The 21,282-nt window shown below is 41.7% G+C and overlaps 1 protein-coding gene across 24 annotated transcripts in view; it reads right to left on the bottom strand.

The window, feature by feature from the left end:
• The window catches only part of MACF1 (microtubule actin crosslinking factor 1), a 342,706-nt gene that overhangs the window by 24,132 nt on the left and 297,292 nt on the right, over positions 1-21,282 (bottom strand). For 18 of the 24 annotated variants that reach the window (XM_036835427.1, XM_036835461.1, XM_036835471.1 and 15 more), the window contains 24 exons: positions 20,164-20,283; positions 19,615-19,722; positions 18,453-18,671; positions 17,437-17,640; positions 16,713-16,721; positions 15,547-15,778; positions 14,709-14,935; positions 13,481-13,603; positions 13,282-13,383; positions 12,544-12,645; positions 12,277-12,450; positions 12,029-12,184; positions 11,690-11,887; positions 11,010-11,138; positions 10,030-10,203; positions 7,464-7,619; positions 7,153-7,359; positions 6,895-7,014; positions 6,300-6,469; positions 5,117-5,276; positions 3,843-4,037; positions 3,385-3,513; positions 2,073-2,216; positions 1,418-1,606 (listed from right to left, as the gene is read on the bottom strand). In XM_036835427.1, the coding sequence (XP_036691322.1) occupies positions 1,418-1,606; positions 2,073-2,216; positions 3,385-3,513; positions 3,843-4,037; positions 5,117-5,276; positions 6,300-6,469; positions 6,895-7,014; positions 7,153-7,359; positions 7,464-7,619; positions 10,030-10,203; positions 11,010-11,138; positions 11,690-11,887; positions 12,029-12,184; positions 12,277-12,450; positions 12,544-12,645; positions 13,282-13,383; positions 13,481-13,603; positions 14,709-14,935; positions 15,547-15,778; positions 16,713-16,721; positions 17,437-17,640; positions 18,453-18,671; positions 19,615-19,722; positions 20,164-20,283 (3,747 nt within the window). The remainder of the gene's footprint in view (positions 1-1,417; positions 1,607-2,072; positions 2,217-3,384; positions 3,514-3,842; positions 4,038-5,116; positions 5,277-6,299; positions 6,470-6,894; positions 7,015-7,152; positions 7,360-7,463; positions 7,620-10,029; positions 10,204-11,009; positions 11,139-11,689; positions 11,888-12,028; positions 12,185-12,276; positions 12,451-12,543; positions 12,646-13,281; positions 13,384-13,480; positions 13,604-14,708; positions 14,936-15,546; positions 15,779-16,712; positions 16,722-17,436; positions 17,641-18,452; positions 18,672-19,614; positions 19,723-20,163; positions 20,284-21,282) is intronic. The other 6 variants (XM_036835444.1, XM_036835569.1, XM_036835609.1 and 3 more) reach the window with 1 other exon arrangement.

Raw genomic sequence — 21,282 nt, 5'->3', positions numbered from 1 at the left:
TAACAAGTGGATAGAGGAAGAGGAACCAGCTAAGAAGACTGAGAAAGAATTGCCAGAGAGATGGGGGGACACAAGATGGGGGAGCTTAAAGGCACAAGGAATGAGAGGTGATAACAGAAGGGAGAGGGACTGGCCCTGATGGAAGAAGATAATCTCACTCAGGAGAGAAGGGGTCAATGTAGGTAACCTTGACGGGAAGTACAGGGAGTCCTCACTGGCCAGGCTAATTACATATGCTAAAAAGACCTTATGTCCACAGTATAACTAGGCAAGATCCATGCTTGCATTTGGTGTAAATTATCATGGTTAAAACCCACATTTGTCTCCTAACTGAGCTTTCCTCTGTTCAGTTTAGTTTAATGTGTTGTCTGGCCCATCTCTGAGTTCATGCAAGAGGTCTTTCTGAATCCAGGTGTAATGGGATAGGTCCCAGGTAATGGGACCTTGGCACAGAGGCAAGTCAACAGAAACAGGATGCGGCAGGCAGATTTCTAAGCCAGGCCCCAAGACTCCTGACATACATGTCCTGTGTAATCTCCCCCTCAAGTGTGGGCAACACCTGTGGAAAGGGTGGGCAGTCACTCCCTGGATTATGTTTTTAAAAAAAAAAAAAAAAAAATTAATTAATTAATTTATTTTTGGCTGAGTAGGCTCTTTGTTGCTGTGCGCAGGCTTTCTCTAGTTGCGGCGAGCGTGGGCTACTATGTTGTGGTGCGCGGGTTTCTCATTGCGGTGGCCTCTCTTGTTGCAGGGCACGGGCTCTAGGCGTGTGGGCTCAGTAGTTGTGGCTCGCGGGCTCAGTAGTTGTGGCTCGCGGGCTCCAGAGCGCAGGCTCAGCAGCTGTGGCGCACGGGCCTAGTTGCTTCGCAGCATGTGGGATCTTCCCGGACCAGGGCTCGAACCTGTGTCCCCCGTGTCAGCAGGCGGATTCTCAACCACTGCGCCACCAGGGAAGCCCTGGATTACGTTTTATTCTATAAGATCTGTCAGAGCAGGATGGAGGGTCTCCTGCTGGCTTTGAAGACAGACGCTGCCATGCTGTGAGACTGCCGTGTGCCTAAGACCCGAGGGTGGCCTCCAGGAGCTGAACGCCAGCGAGAAAAGGGAGACCTCCATCCTACACTGCAGTGAAATGAACGACACCAACAACCTGAAAGAGCCTGGGTGGGAACTGCAGTGTTGGCCGACACCTTGATTTCAGCCTGGTAAGACGTCCCCTGGTCCCCTAGATGGGGAACCAGCTACTTCAGGCCCAGAGCCCCGCCCCACGGAAACTCTGAGACAGTAAGCGTGTTTTAAGCTGCTAAGTCTGCGGGAGTATGTTCAGCAGCAATTAAAACACGGATGCACAGGGCCAAGGAAACGGGCTCCATGAGCCATGCAGGAAACACGCGACCACACGACGTGGTGAGGATACCTGGTGCTCAGCGATGAGGGCTTTAACTCGGTCGATGTTCTGAGGGATTGGCTCCTGATCCCGCTGAATGAGGGTGGTCTCGGCCCACTGGATCCACGCCAGAAGTTCTTCCAAGAGCTCGGCGTTGGCCACCAGTTCTGACAGGGCGGCTTCGAGGCGCTGCTGGTGCTGCTTGGCCCACGTCAGGACCTGCGGGGGAGGGAACCCATCGGCTCTCAGTCAAGCACATCCCTCGTTTTCAAAGCCCTTTTTTGTGTGAGCCTAACAATGACTTTTAGGGGAAAGACCACCCAAGCAGTCAAGAGGCTTCACTCTTATTCTGGAGACAGAGCTGGAATAAGAAATCAGCTCCCCTGAAAGCAAATGTAGCACGTGGTATTAGACACAGAACTTCTCAGGAAGGAGGGAAGAACACACCACGTGTCCACCGGATGTCATCAAGGAACACATCACAACACCAGCACCATCCTTCCAGGTTTCTGCACATTATCAAGAAAACAGTCACTACTAAAATGCGAATGACTTGATTCTTATTGAGATATTCACAGTGAGTGAAAGATTCCTTACGTGGCGGTGGGGAAGCTCTGGAGTATTTTACTGCTGTTCACCCATTTGACGGGGCACGTGCGGTCTTCCTCTAAAACTAGGAACTCACCTCCTCAAAGCGAGCCCGGATGATGGTGATCCAGTGTTTGATGGTGGTGATGCAATCAGGATGGCAGACCGCCAGGATGACTTCTCCCATGGCCACTGCTGTGTTAACATCCACGCGCTTTTCTTCCACTTTCTTCATGAATTCCTAAACAAACAGGATTTGAAACCAAAACCTTAAACCTAGTCTAGCAGCGACTGTTTACACTGAGAGGGAAAAACAACTTTAGTGTGTTTTTCGACTCTATATGTTGACACAGACCTCTAAAAGCCTGCATTTAGGCATCTCTGTCATTTTCTTTCCAGTTCTCAGAGGTGGGGGGAAGCGAGGGATTTCATAAAAATGACTTTCTCTGCACAGATGATAAGGACTAGAGAGACAGAGGCATGACCCTTTTCCTGATCCCTCTTTTTATAAATTCCTGCTTGGATTCATTTCCATATGTGTAAATGGTGTTGTCTTGGACACATATAGTGACAGCTACAAAACACTACAACGTTTTTTGTTTTTTTTTTGTTCAAGATGAGATAGGAAAAAGATTATGAATACTAATAGAACAGAAGGCAATTGAATGACCATAGCTTTTCTCCTGGACTCAGAGACCAAGTGTCCTTCCTAACAACCAGAGAGGAAGCTCCTAAAAGACACACGTCTGTGAGCTCCACCAGCTCCCAGCCCTGTCTTCCCATCAGAATCACCCCAGGTGCCTCAACCCCCTCTTCCCAAACTTCATATATGCACATTACGTTACAAATTTCAAAGGCAAATCTACTTTGTTGCCAACACTACAACGTTTTAAAAATACCTACAACACAATGCAATGACAAAACCATGATTAAAATCTCTCGGTGGGAAACACCAAAATTAAAAAAGGAAACATTTCCCACTTTGTTAGCACAGTCACACTGAAGCCCCAGACACTGTATTATATTCTGCAGCTTGGTGAGCAGTTCTAGGGGCACAGATCAGGGCCTGGAGCTGGTAATGTAAGGAAAGTCACACAAGGCGTGTGCAGATGGGGCGTAAAGGTAGAGCAGGCCATGTTTTCCTCTATATTAACACCAGTTGTTTGACTTGTTTACAACCAGCACGTGCTACTTTTGTAAAAATGAGTGGATGAGTGGTCTTTAAGGGGTCACAAAACCCACCAATCGTTTCCCTCTCATTCCTGATAACCAGTAAGCTGGGCCCATTCTGGCTTTGCTCCTTTTCACATGAGGTCTAACGTTTCTAAGCAAAAGCTGCTTTCCGCTGGTGGCGGGGCCGCCCTCCCCATGTGGGTGGCATGGGTCCCTGCACCCAGGGGCTGGATTACCTTATGAGTGTCGATGAGAGATCGCAGGGCCTCTGTGTCATCAGGAAGTGCCCCCCGAAAACGCAGCGTCTGCTCGGCTTCAGAAAGCCACTCCAACAGCATGTGAATTGTGTCCCGAAACTCTTCTGCCTGAAATAACCAAGCACAAGAGACTGAACCTCTCTCTGCAGCCAAGGTCCTGGACATGGTATGCCAGGGAACGGTCTGGCCTGAACTCAATGGAGTATCACAGGCACTTGAAGGCTCTATCAAAGCCCCACAAAGGTCATCTTTCATCTGTGCAACTTGAAAAACCAACTAAATTCATTATTTCTCTAATACGGATGCGGGTTAAAATCTTGTTGAGCATTTAGAATATCAATTCTTGACTTTGTGTTCCTTACAAGACTGGCTGAAACCGATCCTGATAAAGAGGCTAGACTGACTCTGCTCAGGCCCACCCCCAGGCACTGCCTGACCTGCTTCAAGGCCTGCTCAAGCCGGCTCTGTTTGCAGACAGAGAGTTTACACACGGTGTCCCAGCGAGTGCTCAGTTCCTGGAGCTGCCCTTTCACCCAAGTGGTGTCATCTCGACTGTTCTCAATCAGCTCCCGGCCTGATCGCTTTAGGACCTGAACGGTTCCCGTTCGCTTTCCCAGTTCCTTCTGGAAAACCTGGAAAAGAAAACAGGAGAATTAGTTTGTCTTACAAATATTTTGAATTCAAGAAGTAAAACCACAGAGAAAGTAGTCATTTCCTTCAATTCTCCTTGGTAGGTTCCAGTTGTGTGTCTTTTATGCACAGACGGAGGTGGGACCACAAGTAAGAAAGAACCACCACAGGATGTGGCTCTGAATGTGAGCGGCGTGACTTTGGGTAAGTTGCTTAACCGGAGTCCCAGTCTCATCTGTGAAACAGGAATTACGCTGTACTATAGCATCTCCAGAATTGTGGGAGTTTTTTTTGTTTTTTTTTAATTTTTATAGTTGATTTACAATGTTGTGTTACTTTCTGCTGTACAGCAAAGTGAATCAGTTATACATATACATATATCCACTCTTTTTTAGATTCTTTTCCCGTATAGGTCACTACAGGGTATTGAGTTGAGTTCCCTGTGCTATACTGTAGGTTCTTATATCTATTTTATATATAGTGGTGTGTACACGTCAATCCCAATCTCCCAATTTATCCCTCCCTCCCCCCTTGCCGCGTGGTAAGAGCCCACCTGCCACGCACATAAGAATTTGGTGTAACTTCAAGGTAAAGCTCAACGCTTTGTGCTGAAGCAGGAGGACAGTATGTAGTTCAACGTACAGGTGTAGGGTTACACTAAACGCTGGTGTGCACAGAGCTGGCTTGTTAGGTTCAGAAGTAGTTTAAAAAGCACTCATTTTCATTTTAAGAATCAGTGGAAATGGATATCTTGAGGGTTTCCTGAATTTAAATCCATTTCGACTCAACTGAGAGATATAAACAGGAAATTGCAGGGGGGGTGGCCCTCAACGTGAAGTTTACACACTGGCAAATCTGAATCAAACCAACTTTGGTAAATTCCTTGTGGCTGATGCAGAATCCCTGTAACAGTTTGTTTAAACACACAGAGCAGGGAGCTGCCTCTCTGACAAGCAGAGACACAGGCTCTTTCAGACTTCCTTTCTAGGGGAGCCGTAGAAGGGCAGCATGGGCAGAAGGCACACACAGGTGCAGGACCCAACGGCCTTGCCCTCCACGCAGCCCAGATCTCGCCGCTCACCTTGTGGGCATCCATGAGGTTCATGACCAGGTCCAGGTCCCCGTGCACAGGCTGGTCCTCAGCCAGCTGCGGCTCCACCTTGTACAGCCAGTCCACCAAGGCCTGCAGAGCGTCCATGAACTGGCCTGAAAACAGCAGGGCCTCCTCCAACTTGTGCTGCCTGAGAGAAGCACACAAACTTCACTGGTTTTAGTGGTTCTTTTATGAATGCCTCACAATTCTGACCACTGAACAGGAATACTGCTTGAACTTTATCTAGAGAGGGACCGCTGTGTTAGAACAGTTAGAAATACTGTAAAAAGTGACTAAGAGATGTTTAGACATTTTAAATTAAACCACTCTCTAAAATGGATTAAGCATTGCAGTGCAGGAGACCGGTGTAGATGCCCTTCTGGCATTTTAGAGTCCAACTGCTATGCACACGCTATGCTATGCACACCCTACAACCCAAGGTCTTTTTATTTACATTACACCACTCCAGTAGAGGGTGGTGGTTCTATTAATGGTCTGGAGCCAGGAGTTCAACTCCTAACTCTCCACCAGCTGTGAGACTCTGGCTGTCTCTTTGAACCTCAGTCACTTCATCTGAAAAACTGGGAGTACAAGTAATACAGAGGTATCATAATGCTTACATAGCATAGCTGGTACAAGTGGATAAAAGTACAACTTTTAGAACCAAATCTCAGCTCTGCCGCTTAGTAGCTGAGTGAGCATGGGGGAGTTAAGAAACCTCTTTGTGACCATTTCCTCATCTGTAAAATGGGAAGAACAGTACCCACACCTCAGTGGTTCTTGTGAGGGTTAATGAGCCTCAAGATGGTTAAATGAGATACTACATTGGAGGCTTCGTACAGCGTCTGACACAAGAGACACTCATTGAGACAGCTACTGGCATTACAAATTTGTGATTTACATGTACTTAGAGTTACAGATCTTCTATTACTGTTGGCCTGATTTTATAGGCTTCTCTCTTTGTAATACAGTAAGGTTCAAGTTTAAAATATGATAATTTTAATATATTTGATTCAAATTATTTCATAACTCTCACTGAATTAAATGGAGATAGCAAGATGCTACTGTTACTGATACATTAGCTTTATTACCACTTTCTAGAATCCTGTCACTGTCTCCTGGTTACTTTGGGGATAACACACAGATCCACGAAAGGGACATTCACACTCACCTCTCCACAGACTTGCCACAAACAGTATCCCATTTGTCTCTGACCTCTCCCAGTAAGTTGTCAAGTTTCTGAGTGTCATCAGGAAGCAAAGTCTTTTCTTTCAGTGCTCTGCCTGTTCTAATTGTGGTATCATACACAGGCTGTTTGCCACCAAGAGTTTTCTGGAACTCCTGTTCTCAGAAAGGAAAAAAAAAAACAAAAAAAAAAACAAAAAACCACGCTAAAAGTCAGATGACATTGAGTTTTCAGGTGGGTAACCAGAAACAGTATGAATGTCACTACTCCTTGAACTAAAATTAACAACAGCTTACCCTGAAGAAATTTATAAGGTTTTGTCTGTGCCACATACAGCAGTGCATGACTATTTCTAAAAGCCCACAGTTTTAGCTGGTTACTCCCACAGTCACTTTGTTTGAACTCTTATTCAAATGAGCAATTGTCATGGTTAGACACTGTCCAGATACAAAATGGCTCTATGATCTTGGCTGTTTAACATTAACCGATTAGTTTTCTTTTGACTAGTTCTGTGTTTTTATCAAGCTACAATCGTCAGCAAATACCAAGCTCAGGACCTAAGAGCAACGAATTGCTGTACCTTATGCTTTGAGAGCTGAAGTTTAATTTTGTCTGGGTCGTTGGATATCTCCAATTCTGAGTCCAGGTGACTCTCTGCATCTTCTAGCCAGTCAATCAGTTTTTTCCAAGCTTCATGGAACTAAAATTATGTAAGAAATAAGTTATAACAGGAATGAATATGCACACTACACAGCACTTTTATGTGAACCAATGCGGAGACTCAACACATGCAGCCCAAGGCTGTTCAGTAAATTAGTATCTTTCTTTTACAACTTACTTGTTTTGCCCGCTTTCTGGCATCATCCAGCAATCGCCCTCTTTCAATAGATCGCTGGACAACCTTCTCCCATCGAGACTGGACGCTAACCAGCAAATTTTTGATCAGAACAACGTCCTGTTTCTGGCTAAGGAACTTTAACTGATTCCCGGTTTGATCCAGCTCAATGATCTGGTCTCGATGAGCATTTACTTCATTAGCAAACACCTGAGGGGAAAATATTGCTCTTTTTAAACTGGAGATAAGATCAAGGAGCATCACTTTCAATTGGTGCTTTCAAAAGGAAGGCAGCATCATAATGCCATTGTTACCTTGTGCTCCTCTATCTGGGAAAGGACGGTGTTTAGAATCAGGCTGGGAGGAGAAGCGATGTTTAAACTCTGCTCTGCTAGAGTGAGCCAGTTGATAAATTCTTGCAGGGAATTCTGGAATTCTGTTGCCAGGTTGAGGGCCTCTTCCAGCTTTAACTAAATTTTAAGTAACACACACACACACACACAGAAAAGTGCCAAATTCAAGAATTATAGCTTTAAGGACAAAGGCGTGAATTGTACACCAAATGAAATGACTTCTAAGAAGGAAGCCTCATTTAATCAACCTCCAAACATGCCCTGTTTGCAAAGAAGGGGACATTTTAGTGCCAGTGTTTGAAACTGAAACAACTGTGCTTGGAAAAGGAAAGAGCACAGTTTGCAGCTAAGTTGCTTTCTCTGCCATTCCCCACTTCCTGGGACATTAAAGAACAGGAATAAAGGCATTCAAGCCATTCAATAAATGTAAGTGAACAGACCCTTTAGTGGTGACAGCTGCAGGATCTGCAACCTGCTTTGGGCAAAGTCTCAGTTTCCTTTAATGTCCTTTTTGTGGCATAAAACAACTAAATGAAAAGCACTTTACTGTGAAGATGACGGTCACTGCAGTGCTCTCTATTTGAATATGTTTTCAGAAAATATGGCACTTGAAAACGCCTGAGTCTGAAACTTATGCTTATGCTACAGCAGCAAAGGTAATAAAAGCCAGAACATTTCAAACAAAAATGTGACAATTTACAAAGATGTAAATTTTTAGTCACTTTGATCTAAATCAGAATGACAAAAAAGACTGGCTCTTTCAGGGTGTGTGCTACTCTCCAAGAGTACATCCCAGTTCCATAGTTTACAAGCTCCATCCTCAGACACCTCTACCCCGAACATCTGGGTGATGGCCTCTGCCCTTGGCCCGTCTACTAGGCGGGCAAAGTAGAATAATGACAGGTTGTTAAAAATGAATATATGCAAAATATTCACAGAAAGAAACCCCAGAAGTATACTAAAAATGTTCATTGCTGTTAAATGGGTTGTGTATTCTTTCTACTTTCCTCTTGGTGTTTTCAGGTTACTTCTGTAACCTAAAAAACACTGTGATGAACATTATAAAAATGCATAGACCCCGTCTAAACAAGTTCAGTGGAAAAAGGAAATCTACCTCAAATCTATCATAGAAATGCTTAGCAATTAATATATTGCAAGTTCCTAGATGGCAGGAAATCTTTTCACATCATTTTATCTACATAGTCTTTAACAGGGCTTAAATAATTTTAGTGATCCTGGAATGTAATGTTCTTACAAAATCAGAAATAACTATCATTGACAGCTAGCCTTTGCTTAATCAATTCACCAACTAAAGTTGACCCCTTAACAACATGGGTTTAGAGGTGTCGATCCTCCGAGAAGCTGGAAATCCGTCTGTAACTTTAAAGTCAGCCCTCCACATCCACGGTTCTGAATCCAAAGATTCAACCAACTAGGGATCATGTAGTACCGTAGATATATTTAGTGAAGAAAAAACATCCTGCATACAAGTGGACTTGCGCAGTTCGAACCCATGTTGTTCAAGGGTCAAAACTATATTCCTTGAGGCAACTTGTTCCACTGTGGCAAAACCCTCTAGAAACTACTTGATTTTGAGCCAGAATCTACCTTTTCTTTAATTAGTCTTAGTTCTACATTCAGCAGGTGAATTATAGACAGACCCTGTCCAAGAATTCGAACACAACCATACACTCAGGTCCTCTGCCCACTCTTCATGCAACGAAGTTACCAGACCCCACACTAGAGGGACCCTAGGAAATTAATGCTTCTCTCAAAATGTTCATTTATATGTGTGAAGATGTGGTTTACTTCCTTCTGCACATTAAAGGTCATGATGACAGAGTTCATGCCTTTATTGTTTCCGCTGTACACCTAGCACAGTGCTTGGTACATACATGCTTAACGACTACTTGTTCAATGGATGTGGCCAATGGATTTGGACACATATTTTACCGTTTCAGCTGCCCAGCACAAAAACTCTATGCAGAGTGATATTCTAGAACTCTGTACTCATAAAAAACAATGTTTTGGGGCAAATGCCTTGATCTCTGATCACTTTTCATTTGAGGAGAATCTGATTTTTGAGGAAGAGTAAGAAGAGGACATACAATTTACTGCTCTTGAGTTTTAGTAACTAGACATCAAATTCTGTGTGAGGAATAATTAGTGATACTCCCTGCATGCTGTTCCCAACCTCCCAACTCCAACAAAACCTATTTTTAAGTCCATCACTGAGCAGTAACAGGTAGTAATGCCTTAACTGGTAGATGCAGAAAAGGAATGCAGTATTATAAACACAAGTATCGGCGGAAACTATCAGCATCAGTGCAACTTGACATGGATGGAAAATAGAAATGTAATGGCAGAAAAGATGGCTTGATTTAGCCCAAAGCCAGTTCTGAGGGTATCAGTTCTGCTAGCTTGCTACAATATAATGAAAAATCTTCCATAGAAACTAGATGATAATTGCATGTAATCATTAAGCAAACTACTCAAACAGTAATCAGACTGAATTTTGTGGTGATACCTTTCTTTCTTCCATCTTACTGCTGACCACATGCCATTTCTGTTCCAAGAGTGCTACGCTCTGTTCTGTCTTTGAGCCAGATCCAGAATCACCACGGCTGAGAAGCATGAGCCTGCCCTTGTCAAGCAGTTGATTGTAAGTCTCTTCCTTGGCTATGAGCTGGGAATAGAGTTCCTATAAGGGCAAGAAAGATATCAGTAATGCCAATCCCCTGAAAGATACCCACACAGATTTACAAGCACAGTTTGGAAAAGCCAAGGAAGGTCTCATTTTGATTAAAATCCTTTCTTTTGGATTCAATTCAACTGCTGAACAATTAGGAAGTGAAACCCACCATTCTTCCTTAATTTAAAAATAATTCTGTCACCAACAGAATTTCTAAGGATCAGAGATCACAAAAATAGACCCCAATAGTTTATTTCTCCTTTTCCTGAGGGATTTGCCTAGAAATTATGTTGCCTTTTGTTCTCAGCCACTTTCTTAAAATACTGTCAGTTTCTATTGGATTTCCCTAAATCCCCCTCAAGTAGTCTTTTCCTTTAATTTTTTGGCTGCTCCACGCAGCATGCGGGATCTTAGTTTCCCAACCAGGGATTGAACCCTCGGCCTCTGTAGTGGAAGCACAAAGTCTTAACCACTGGAAGGCCAGGGAAGTCCCAGCAGTCTTTTTCTTAAATACAACCGTATCTGTGTCATGTATTTGTCTTCTTGATGCTCTCACCTTCAAATCAATATTCTTGTGCCAGTCAATCTGATTAACTCGAAATTTGCCAGCTCCCCAGGGCATTTCTGGTTGACTCTTCCCTGTCGCTGCCTATCGCAGGGTGTTAAAAGCCTGTACGTAAGCAGCAATCCCCAAGTACTATATTGTCAGTAACAATGCACTACTTTGTAGACTCCCAACTACATGTATCTCTGTGAATTCAGAAAGGAGCTACTGAAAATGGGATACTTATGCTCAATTTCAAGAAATCTATTACCATATGTGTATCAAGCTGTTCCCTAGCCGTTTCAGGAAGTCCTCCTGTGGGCTTCGATGCAGAAAGTTGGGTCTCCATTCTAGTCAGTTCCAAGAGGAAATCTTCAATTTCACTATGGAAACCCTGGGCCTTTTGAGAAAAGACATTAGCAAGGTCAGTAGTCAATTCTAGTTTCAAAAGTAAACTTTCTAAATGACCACATGAGGAGTCTCTTTGAGGGAGGAATTTTAGGCTGCTCTCAGGCAGGGTTGTTCTGTTGCTGGATGATTATGGGGCCATTATATTTACTTATTTTCAGAATTGAGCAGAATCCTTCAGACCTCACTGTAACAGAGATGTCTGCTATAACCTAATGAACTGACTAAGGTACTGCTGAATATGGATATGGAGGGACCTGACTTGATCCAAGAAATAACTAAATCTGTGAACAAGGTTTGTTATAGCAAAGATCTACTAACTTTGAATAGTAGATAGAGGGACTGGACCACAAACTAATCCAAAAAGAATGACCCAGTTTAAAAGTTGTTCTTTCCAGACAAGTCCAGCACAGAACTGACCCTCCTCTCAAGGCAGAGGGGGTTCTACCCAAAACTGCTTTTCTTCTGTCGACTTAAGTGGACTTTCTGCTGAATGCTGCTATGAGCACAGCCCCAGCCGCCTGACTGGGACAGTGCACGCACCTGCTGCAGTGTCGACTGAAGCTGCTGCTCCCTCTCCTCTGTCTTTTGTAACACTGACTCCCAGCACTGGTTCATGGTTTCTAAACGGCTCCTTAAGCTGCTGGCATCATCTCCAGCGCTAGATTCAAGAAGCTCATTGCCAGCTTTGTTGACTGTTTCCACTGTGGCTTGATGGGCCAGAACATCATTTTTTAGAACCTAAAAAATGTTGAACAACATAATTTATCTCTATAGGTATCATTAAGCCTGGCTAAGGTACACACAACATCAAAAAGCTTCTGATGGCAATATCTGGTCTCAAACCAATAGGCTTAGAGATGAAAAAATGAGAATACTTACGTGGTGCTTTGCGAGCTCAACTTCGATGACTTTTGGGTCTCCACTTATTGGTCTCTGAGCATCTAGCAACTCTTCAGTGTGAGTCAGCCAACTCATTAGTTCCTCTAAGGCATGCTGGAACTGGCCAAGGGCCAAGAGAGCACCTTCCAGCTTATGCTACTCAGAAAATGATTTAAAGGGAACGTGTGTTAGGAAATTAGAAAACAGTAGATAGTAGTCCACTTTATGGACTCTACCATTTGCCTTACCTGTCTGTGAGCAATTTTCTCACCCAGGTTCTCCCAGAGGTGTTTAAGTTCCGTCAATGGTTCTCGTATAATGTCTCTGTCCGTTTCATCAGTAGCTTTCTTTAACATCAGTTCACCCTGGTGATTGAGCTTCTCCATCTCAATTTGCTGTTGGTAAACTTCCACTTTGAATTCCTGTCAAAGACATTCTGAATGTTAACATCAAACCAAGTCTTTAAAAACTGAAAAGAAGCAACCCTTCTTCAAAAACCATTCCCAGGTACAAACCTTCATTTCATTTAACTGATCTTTAACAGTGTTGAGGTCAGTGCCGACAGGGGGCATTGTGCAGAGTTTAATCACAGTGTTATCTAGCCAGTCAAACATAGCCTAAAATAAACATACAAATAAACAGTCAAAAAACAAAACCATGAGGACTTGGGAGACAATTAGCATGATCTCTGCTAATACAAGCAGAGATAAATCAAAGTATCAATACTTTGTGCTGTTGGTGCTCTGAGGTTGGGGGCAGAAATAAGGGATAATGATCTTTATTTCAGTAATATGGGGACTTAAGGATGAAGCCAACATGACTGGAATAATGTCCAAAATAAATTACAATCTGGAAAAACTAAATATGAAAAAAAACTACTATTTCTTATGGCCAGCTAGCAAGCCCACAATGTGCTGAAGCTACTGTACGGTGCTGTGCTGTGAGAAAACCTGGGTTGGGACCTCTAGCAAGCAACGACTTCGACAGCAAGGCCAGCTTTACTCTACAGCCACTGTGAGGATAGATAATATGATGAGCACACGATGAAAAACATGGCAAGAAGACTAGAAATTCGGATGTCAGAACTTTTCTTGCTAGAAGTGGGAAACTTGGGCTAGATATAAAGAAACAGCCTGTCTTTGGTTCGAGAATGTTGCAGTCTTGTGAAGGTGACCAACTCAGGCTGGACTCAGAATATGACAAAGAGACCACGGAACCTGTGTTTCCGTGGTGGTCACCTCGTGGCCTCTCACCTGAAGAGTGTCCTGATACTGCACAGCGGCTTGCATGGCATCCTCAAGCTTTTCCAGCCTCTCTCTCCATGTTTTGTTTAAGTTCTCCCAGGCGTTATTCATCTAGGGGAAAAACAGTGGATCAGACTCTCCAATTAATCCCACTCTTAGTGTGAGTCCAGTAACGTTTTGTCTGAACCCCTTGTCCACTTCTCCACACCTCATCAATGCTCTTCTTCACTTCCGGCTTCTCAGTTTCTCCACAGGCAAAAATCAAATCTGCTCCAAGGATTCGAATAAACTCCAATTCCTCATGCAGACCATCTGTCTCTTCCTTAATAGTCTACATGTAAATGAATAGAACATAAGCCAAAACAGAAAGCAGAACAGAACTTCCCAAACTTTGCAAATGTAATTTATACCCCCATCGATAGCAGATGTTGAACAGAACGGTCAATTTCATTAAAGTCTTTCAGTGTTCTTAATATTTCCACTCATCTAAATAGTGAAGCTTCAGAGTCTGGTTATTTTTCTTATATATACATCAAATATATTTTTATATATTAACAATAAATACAGAAAACAGCCTGAGAAAGGTATAATGAGCTTCAATAATTTACCAAAGGTCCAAGGAGATTACAATCTACAACCAGAAGTCTATTACAGAGAAGAAAATTAACAAGGATAAAATAATAGAGTACAAAAGTCACATATTTAAGAGCTGGGAGATGAGCATAATAGGAATGCTAGGCTATATAATTTCAAAGAAAGTCAGTTCTGTGCCAGATCCTAAAAAATGGTTCATGGACTGGCAATGACAGGGGTGGGGAGGTGGAAATGGCTGAAATAAAAGAAAGATATGAGTGATAAGAGAGAGAATATAGAATAGCAAGACAGTCTTGCCTTGGGCTAAATGGACAAAATGAGGTGAGAAATGCATTTAATAAAAACTAGGATCCCCAAAAAGACTAGAAAAAGGTATGTGAAAGTAACAATTGTTATTTCTGGATGATGAGTCCAGGATTTATTTTCTTTTCTACTTTCTATTTTTCTACAATAAAGAAATTTACTCAAAAAATAAGTACACCAAAGAGAGGACTAAATTCAGAAATGAAAGCAAAACTGGATTTTTAAAGCACATGCTACTAATATGAATTAAGTTTAAAATTGATGACAGAATTACTTTTGTGTGATGGATCTGCTCTATATCACGACCAGTGGAGGGTGTATGTACCTATACGAAGTGGTAAAACTTGTACATTAAAAAAAGAAAAATCTATAATGAGCAGGTATTTTTTTTCTAGTGTAAAGACATACTATTAAACTTAAAAAAAAAAAAAAACAGAACTTTTAAGGCACTCAGCCTGGCTAAGCAGTTAACACAACATACTTGGATACAGTGCTTTCCCAGAGGACAAACACATGAGAGAAGGGGTTTTGTTTCTTACCTCGGCGGCTTCAACCTGTTGTTTGATAATGGATGGGTCAATGCCAGGGCTTTCCAAGTCATGGACGATGTCCTGGGTGTCTTTGATGGTGGTGAGGAGAGCTGCCATATCATACCAGAACTTCTCCGCTAGTTCAAGGACATCAAGGAATTTAATTTCTCGCTCTTCAGCCCGAGCTTTGATGTCCTCCCAGAAGAATACCATTTGATCCAATTTGTCCTGGATTTCTGAGGGGTACAGAAGAGTGAACAGGCCTTTTCTAAGGACTTAAAATCAGCCTCATCAGAAATTAGATCTAATCCTATTTTCACTGAAATTATCCTTAAAAGGCTCTAAAAATGTATAACTGAAGGACAGTTTTCTATCTTAGCTTTATTATTAATTATTTCTATATTCTTATTTTCCACTTACGTTGGTCTCCCACATAAAGAGATCACAGAGGTAATCTGGAAATGAGTTATCATCTAGTATAAAAGTACTGCTAAGATACTTACAAAGGGGCTGGAATGAGAACTCTGTTTGCAGTGTTCTGTGTTGAACCTGCTATGTTTCCCATGGAAAGTGTTATAAAAGGTAGTTATGTTCTACCCACTACTGGTACTGCAGTTTCCTCATATTAGGGGGTAAAGGAGCATTTGTTTCCTGGTCTGGGAATCTAACTACCAATTGTAACCTTATTTCAATGGGGAGATGTGTTCTGAATTCTAAATGACTTCATGGAATACTCATTACTTAGGCACTGCCTTTGCATTCAATGAAGTACATCTGGTGGGATGCTGGAGGTAACCACAGCCTAGAATTTATTCTATCGACTTTTTAAAAATGATTAATCAAGCACCTTTTGCAGCCAGATCCTTGTCAGCTCCCTGAGATCGCCCAATGAGCTCTTCTCCACGGCGCTTCAGGGCCTCAAAGGATGGCTGCAGTTTTTCCAGCTCCACGGTGGCACTCTTGTTGTCACTGATGCACTCTCTGATCTTGTCTACTTCAGCAGGGATCAGTGGTGGCATACGCAGGCGAGAGGAAAGATTCTCCAGAGTCTCCAACATGGGCTCAATTTTATCATGGAACTAAACAAATGTTGGACCATTAGCCATCACAGGAGTACTTCATCACACTTCTGGGGTAAATGTTAGGGATTAAGGCCAGTGTATAAATCTACTACTGTTTAGGATAAAAACCTATGCTCAGCCTTAGCCCCATGGCTGTCAAGTGTTGGGTTTGGCTAAGAAACTCTTTTGGGCATAGTGCACCAGAGCTGGCCCATCAGAAAAAGTAAATGTTTAAGAATCAAAAAGCTATTACTTACTATACGAAAAATCAACTAAAATCCTTAATGCTGCCACAATACTTCCCCTATTCCAACTAACGTGATGAAGAAGGGACAAGACTATGAAACCAGTGAGAGTCAGTGTGTCAGCATCTCAGATGACAGTTGCATGCAACAGAGTAGACCAAGAAGTTAGATGCCCTCCACCAACTGTATAAATGGATGGGGAACTCAATATGCTACATGACTTGGAGTTTAAAAGTATCATGGCATGCAATTTGACAACCCACCAGTGTAACAGTAAGAAACTACAATGTCGGCATGATGGAAGATAATTAGGGAAGGCCAAATCTAACCTTAGAGAACTACTGCCCTTTCCACTTTTCTGGTACTTTGAACAACATGTCTATAATTGTAAAATTTCAATTTGTAATATGAAGCAGAGAGGGGACAAAAGGGAGCAAAACAGACAAGTCTGCCCCCTAAAGCCAACTCTGGATTCATTAATAACGCTTACCAACTGTTAAATGTCCTATAGGAAATAACATGGTATACAAACAAAATCCCTTCCCATCACTCCCTCACTTCTAGGTTCTGCCCCAAATGAAACTGGCATAAAAAACTGCATTAATAAAATTTATTCCACTAAAGTTAAGGGAAATTTCCTTATAGATAATCCTCTCAATTCTCAGCTTCATAAGAACACCCTAATCCCAAGGGGGTGGGTACCTTACCTCTGTAATCTGTAATGGTGGGCGCGGTCAACACAACAATGAAATGTGACGATGTGGGGAAGACAGGAGCAGGCAGCAACAACACAAAGTAACACATTCCACAATGTGAGTGAGAGATGGGACGGAAGGTGGGGGGGAAAAACTTGAGTAAGTACAAATATTAACCAAGAATATTGACTCAACATAGGAATAAATTACCCAGACATAACAGTAATATATTAGTTGGAAAGTATGTAGTTACATGCTTTAAACTCCGCTGCTGGTGGTTTGTTTCTCCTTGACTCCACCTTCTCCCTAATCAAGCATCTTTCTCTGAACTAGGAGCTAGCTGGTGGCCTCCTGAATAGGAAAACGAATGTGCTGTCTAAATCTCGAAAGCAACAGGCCCGGTAGGAATGTGACTTCTTGAGGCATTTGTTGCTTCAAGATGAATTTACCCAAAATCATCCCTGCTAAAGGATTATCACAAAATAAATTTTCAAGGAAACCATCAACAGGCAATATATACCAGCCAAGATGCATTTTACCCTCCTTATGGTTGTCAGTATAACCAATGCTCCCTGGAATAAAAATGCAGACAGGCAAAGGCTCCCAGTCTCTTGATACTGTATCACCAGCATACTAGTCTGGACATTCCTGAGCACAGGGGCATACTGATACAGAGTCTCTTGCTTAGACTAAAGGACAGTTGAAGGTTATATGAGTTTAAGAAACACACACATACCTGAGCTGACTGGGAAATAGCCTCGTCCAGAGCCAGGGCCCGCTGGCGCACCTCCTCTTTAATTTGGGCATACGTATTTTCTGCTTTCCGGTATTTTTCTTGCACCATTTCCCCCTCTTCAGGGTTTAACTCCTTTAGTTGAGGGCCTATCTTTAGCAGCTTATCGATATGAGGCTTGTGTTCAGCAATGGATTCCCTTAGTTGCTATGCAAAGAAATATGGGTTAAAATAAAATGAGCCTTCTTATACCAGGAAGCTTCCCAGAAATCCTCTCTCACTCTCACCCTCCAATACAAATGTATTCCACCGTCTTCTGTACGTGTAAATACTCCTCTGTACTCTACTGTAGTTTGCGTGATTTCATGTCTGTCTCCCTGCCCAGACTGGGAGACACTAAGCATGACCAGCTACAAACAGCAACATTTCTGGTAATCCAACCGCTCCTTGACTTTACTGCTGGCTACTTCCAGTTTACATCCTTCCTCTTACAGGAATACGGAGAATGCAATAAGCACGAGTCATATACCACAAATAAAATAAACATTAAAAAAACTATCTTTAATGGTAACAGCATCAGTTGAAGTGTCTACAAATTTCCCTTTCATCTCAACTCTAGGCAGCAAATGCTTTCTGACATTCCTGAGTGGAGGCTCTCACTCCAGCTAGGGCCTAACCACAAGGAAAGGGCCACCCAACCACAACCAAGTCTAATAACACCCCACTGTCACTGGGAAGATTTTAAACTCCCTTGATTTTTACGTGGTGCTTTGTTTACTTCTGCAATACCCAGGTTCCTGACATCTCCATAATCTTATTCTTTAACTGATTCATATTAAAGGACACAGGAAATAATTCAGATATGTATTTTTACTGTGCAAAAAAATTCTAACTGGTTAAGAATTAATTTCATAACATTTACTTATACTCAGTAGGTACTAATAAATAGGCTGTTTTTGAATAAATTGTAGAGCCCATTTTCAGTTCTGTGATTAAATAAAACTCGGCATGCTCCTTACCCTCATTTCCTCCTGTTGCTGCCTGAGCTGCTCATGATCAATAGCCGGAGGAGGTAACTGTGCTATTAGTGTCCGAGTTTCCTCAATCCAGGGGCTGAGCTCCTCATATGTTTCCCAAAACTGGTTCACCAAGACCTGTGCCCGTTCTAGGCGGGCGTAACGCTCTGAATTGAGCAGACTAATGGCTTCGTATTGTTGTATTAGAGACTCTGTCTTTTCCTGTGAACAACAAAAAAAGTGTAAGCATTATTATCATGAACCCTTCTTTAAAGTAAAAATGTAAGTATATATAGGTATATATATATATATATATATATATATACACACTAAAAAGTTTAAAGGAATACACACTAAAATGCTAAAAAATATGGATTAATCTAGTAAGATTACAAGTGATTTTTATTTTCTTTATACTTAACTGAATTTTTCTATCATACATATGCATAATTTTATAATCTTTAAAATATGAAAGTAGTTTCACAAACAGTAAAATAGCACAAGCACAACACACCAAAATTAACCTTTTAGTGAATACCTTTTACAACTTTAGATACAGCAGTATTGTAATAGGCCAGTTTGACTGAATCTCTCAGGGGCTAAGATGGGTATTTGCTCATCAAGTTTCATTTGTCTTTTTCTCTCTGATAAATGTCTCCACAAACCTGGCATTTATGCTTTATATTTTTAGGATGAGTAGCTCAATTTATGAAGACTTCTGAGGAAACAGTGGTTACCCATACCCTTTATAAAAAACAAAACTGGTGTACAAATGGACTCTGTTGGCCAATTCTTTTAGAAATGGGTAATGATTTTTTAGAAGGACCTGAAGCAGGAATTAATATCTGCACATGGTTCTGAAAAATCTATCTATCTGGAAAGGTAACTCAAAGATAACTCATTACGGACTGAGGATGAGTAGCAATTCCTCTGTTATAAAGAAGATGGATTTGCAGTGTATTTCACATTATACAGTACGGCTGTTTAGACATCTGTGAACACAGGGTTAGGAGTCTGAATGCCCCAGAACATCAAGCTGGACTTAAATATCACTACCAGTAAGAGAGGGGAAAAAAAACTTCTTAAATTATCATTTCACAATTGTACTTCTAATTCACCATGATCAAGATAAGAACAATATGGTGAATAAATAAATGCAGTTTACCTGTAATATAGCTTTTTGCTCCTCCCCACATGTGCCAAAGATTTCACCACGATGACTGAATAGTTCATCCATGGAATCTTTGTGTCGAATGATGTCAATGGAGAAAGCCTTTGAAAAGTAAACTATTGTTAAGTCAAGAAATACAAGAAGCCCGAGCCTGTGTTAGTGAAAAGTTAGACATACCCTATGAAAAATTCTTTGCTTTAAAAAAGCCACATCAAAAACTGTTCTTATAAAGTTTGACACTTTGCCTATCCACACATCTTCAATGCTTATCTTTTAGTAGCTTACAAGAATATCTTCCCTCCTGAAAACCAGGAAGAAAATTGCTAACTACTCTTTCCTGGATTAATGGGCCTATTTCTACCCTTTTCACAAAGCAAAAAATCTCTTCCTCATCCTAACCAAATATTTATATAATTAGTCTCTATCCACCATCATGACACTGACTCATTCTACTTTACTTGGGATAGTCAGAAACTCTCTGCTAGTCACTCTTAAGCGACTGATGATTCTTCTAGCTCAGGACACAGTGAATACGTGACTTACCTTCTGTACCTGCAGCTGAGCTGTGGTCTGGTCCTGTTCCAGGCGGATTGGACCCAGCACCATCAGTTTCCGTTTTGTTTCAGCAACCCAAGCTAGCTCTGCATCAGCAGCTTGCTCATACTAACAGACATATTGAAGAAAAATGGACATATTACAGCCAACGTCCTCCTTCTGAGAATTCTAATTTATTCAACACAGAAAGGCCTAGATTTTCAGTAATACGGTTTACGTCTCACAAAGTAAAGCCAAAATTGGTGAGAATTTCATAAAATCACAAATCAAGATGCAGACAATTTAGAGTTGATTATACTTCAACAAATATGAGTTGATCCTATTTCAACTGCTTTAGAAAGACGTTACAGAACCCAGTTAGTGGTTCTACAGCTAGAAACCACCATGGAAACCAAGACTCTTCAAAAGAAATACACTTCCTAATGAGAGTACTTCTATGAGGCTGTGCTCTTTTTCTGCCAATCCTCTTTCCTACCCATGCTCTAAACAGTAGTAGTCATGTGTTTAAATACAAACTAACATGGCGGCAGACGGCTGAGTCAAGTTAACTTGAAGTACTTGCTCAGCTGAAGAAGCCTAAGACCCCAGAAGAACAGCAAACCTTTAAATGGAATGCAATAACGTATGCAATGACATCAACAAATACAAAACCTAAGAACATGTTCTATTCGACCATTGTTTAATGAGGTCCCTCAATCTTTTATCTCTTCCTCGTCAACGTTGCCAAATTACACTAATATTTAAAGGAAAGTGAACTCCCAAGCATGATAAATTTCATACTGAAATATCTGGCCAAGATGAGGGATATTAATTAAGACACAACAGGGATGCACTTGGCATCAGAGCAAACTTCTCTGTGGTTCAGAAAGCATTTGCTTATCACTACGAACTCAAGGAGTCATGTTATATTAATTTATTTTTTGCACCATGGCACATTAATAGGTGCATATCCAGCTACAAAGAAAAGCAAATAACTTTTCCCAGAAAGTAGGAAGGAAAAAGGATTGCGGGAAATATGACACCTGTGTTTACTTGGGAGGGTTCTATTTTGGATGGCTCTGCTATTTTGGTTAGCATATTTGATAGTAATTATAGTTCTTGGTGCTG

This window comes from Balaenoptera musculus, chromosome 1 (assembly GCF_009873245.2).
Source record: "Balaenoptera musculus isolate JJ_BM4_2016_0621 chromosome 1, mBalMus1.pri.v3, whole genome shotgun sequence".
Taxonomy (NCBI): domain Eukaryota; kingdom Metazoa; phylum Chordata; class Mammalia; order Artiodactyla; family Balaenopteridae; genus Balaenoptera; species Balaenoptera musculus.
The sequence above is the reverse complement of the archived record's forward strand: the minus strand, read 5'-3'. Positions and strand labels throughout refer to the sequence as shown.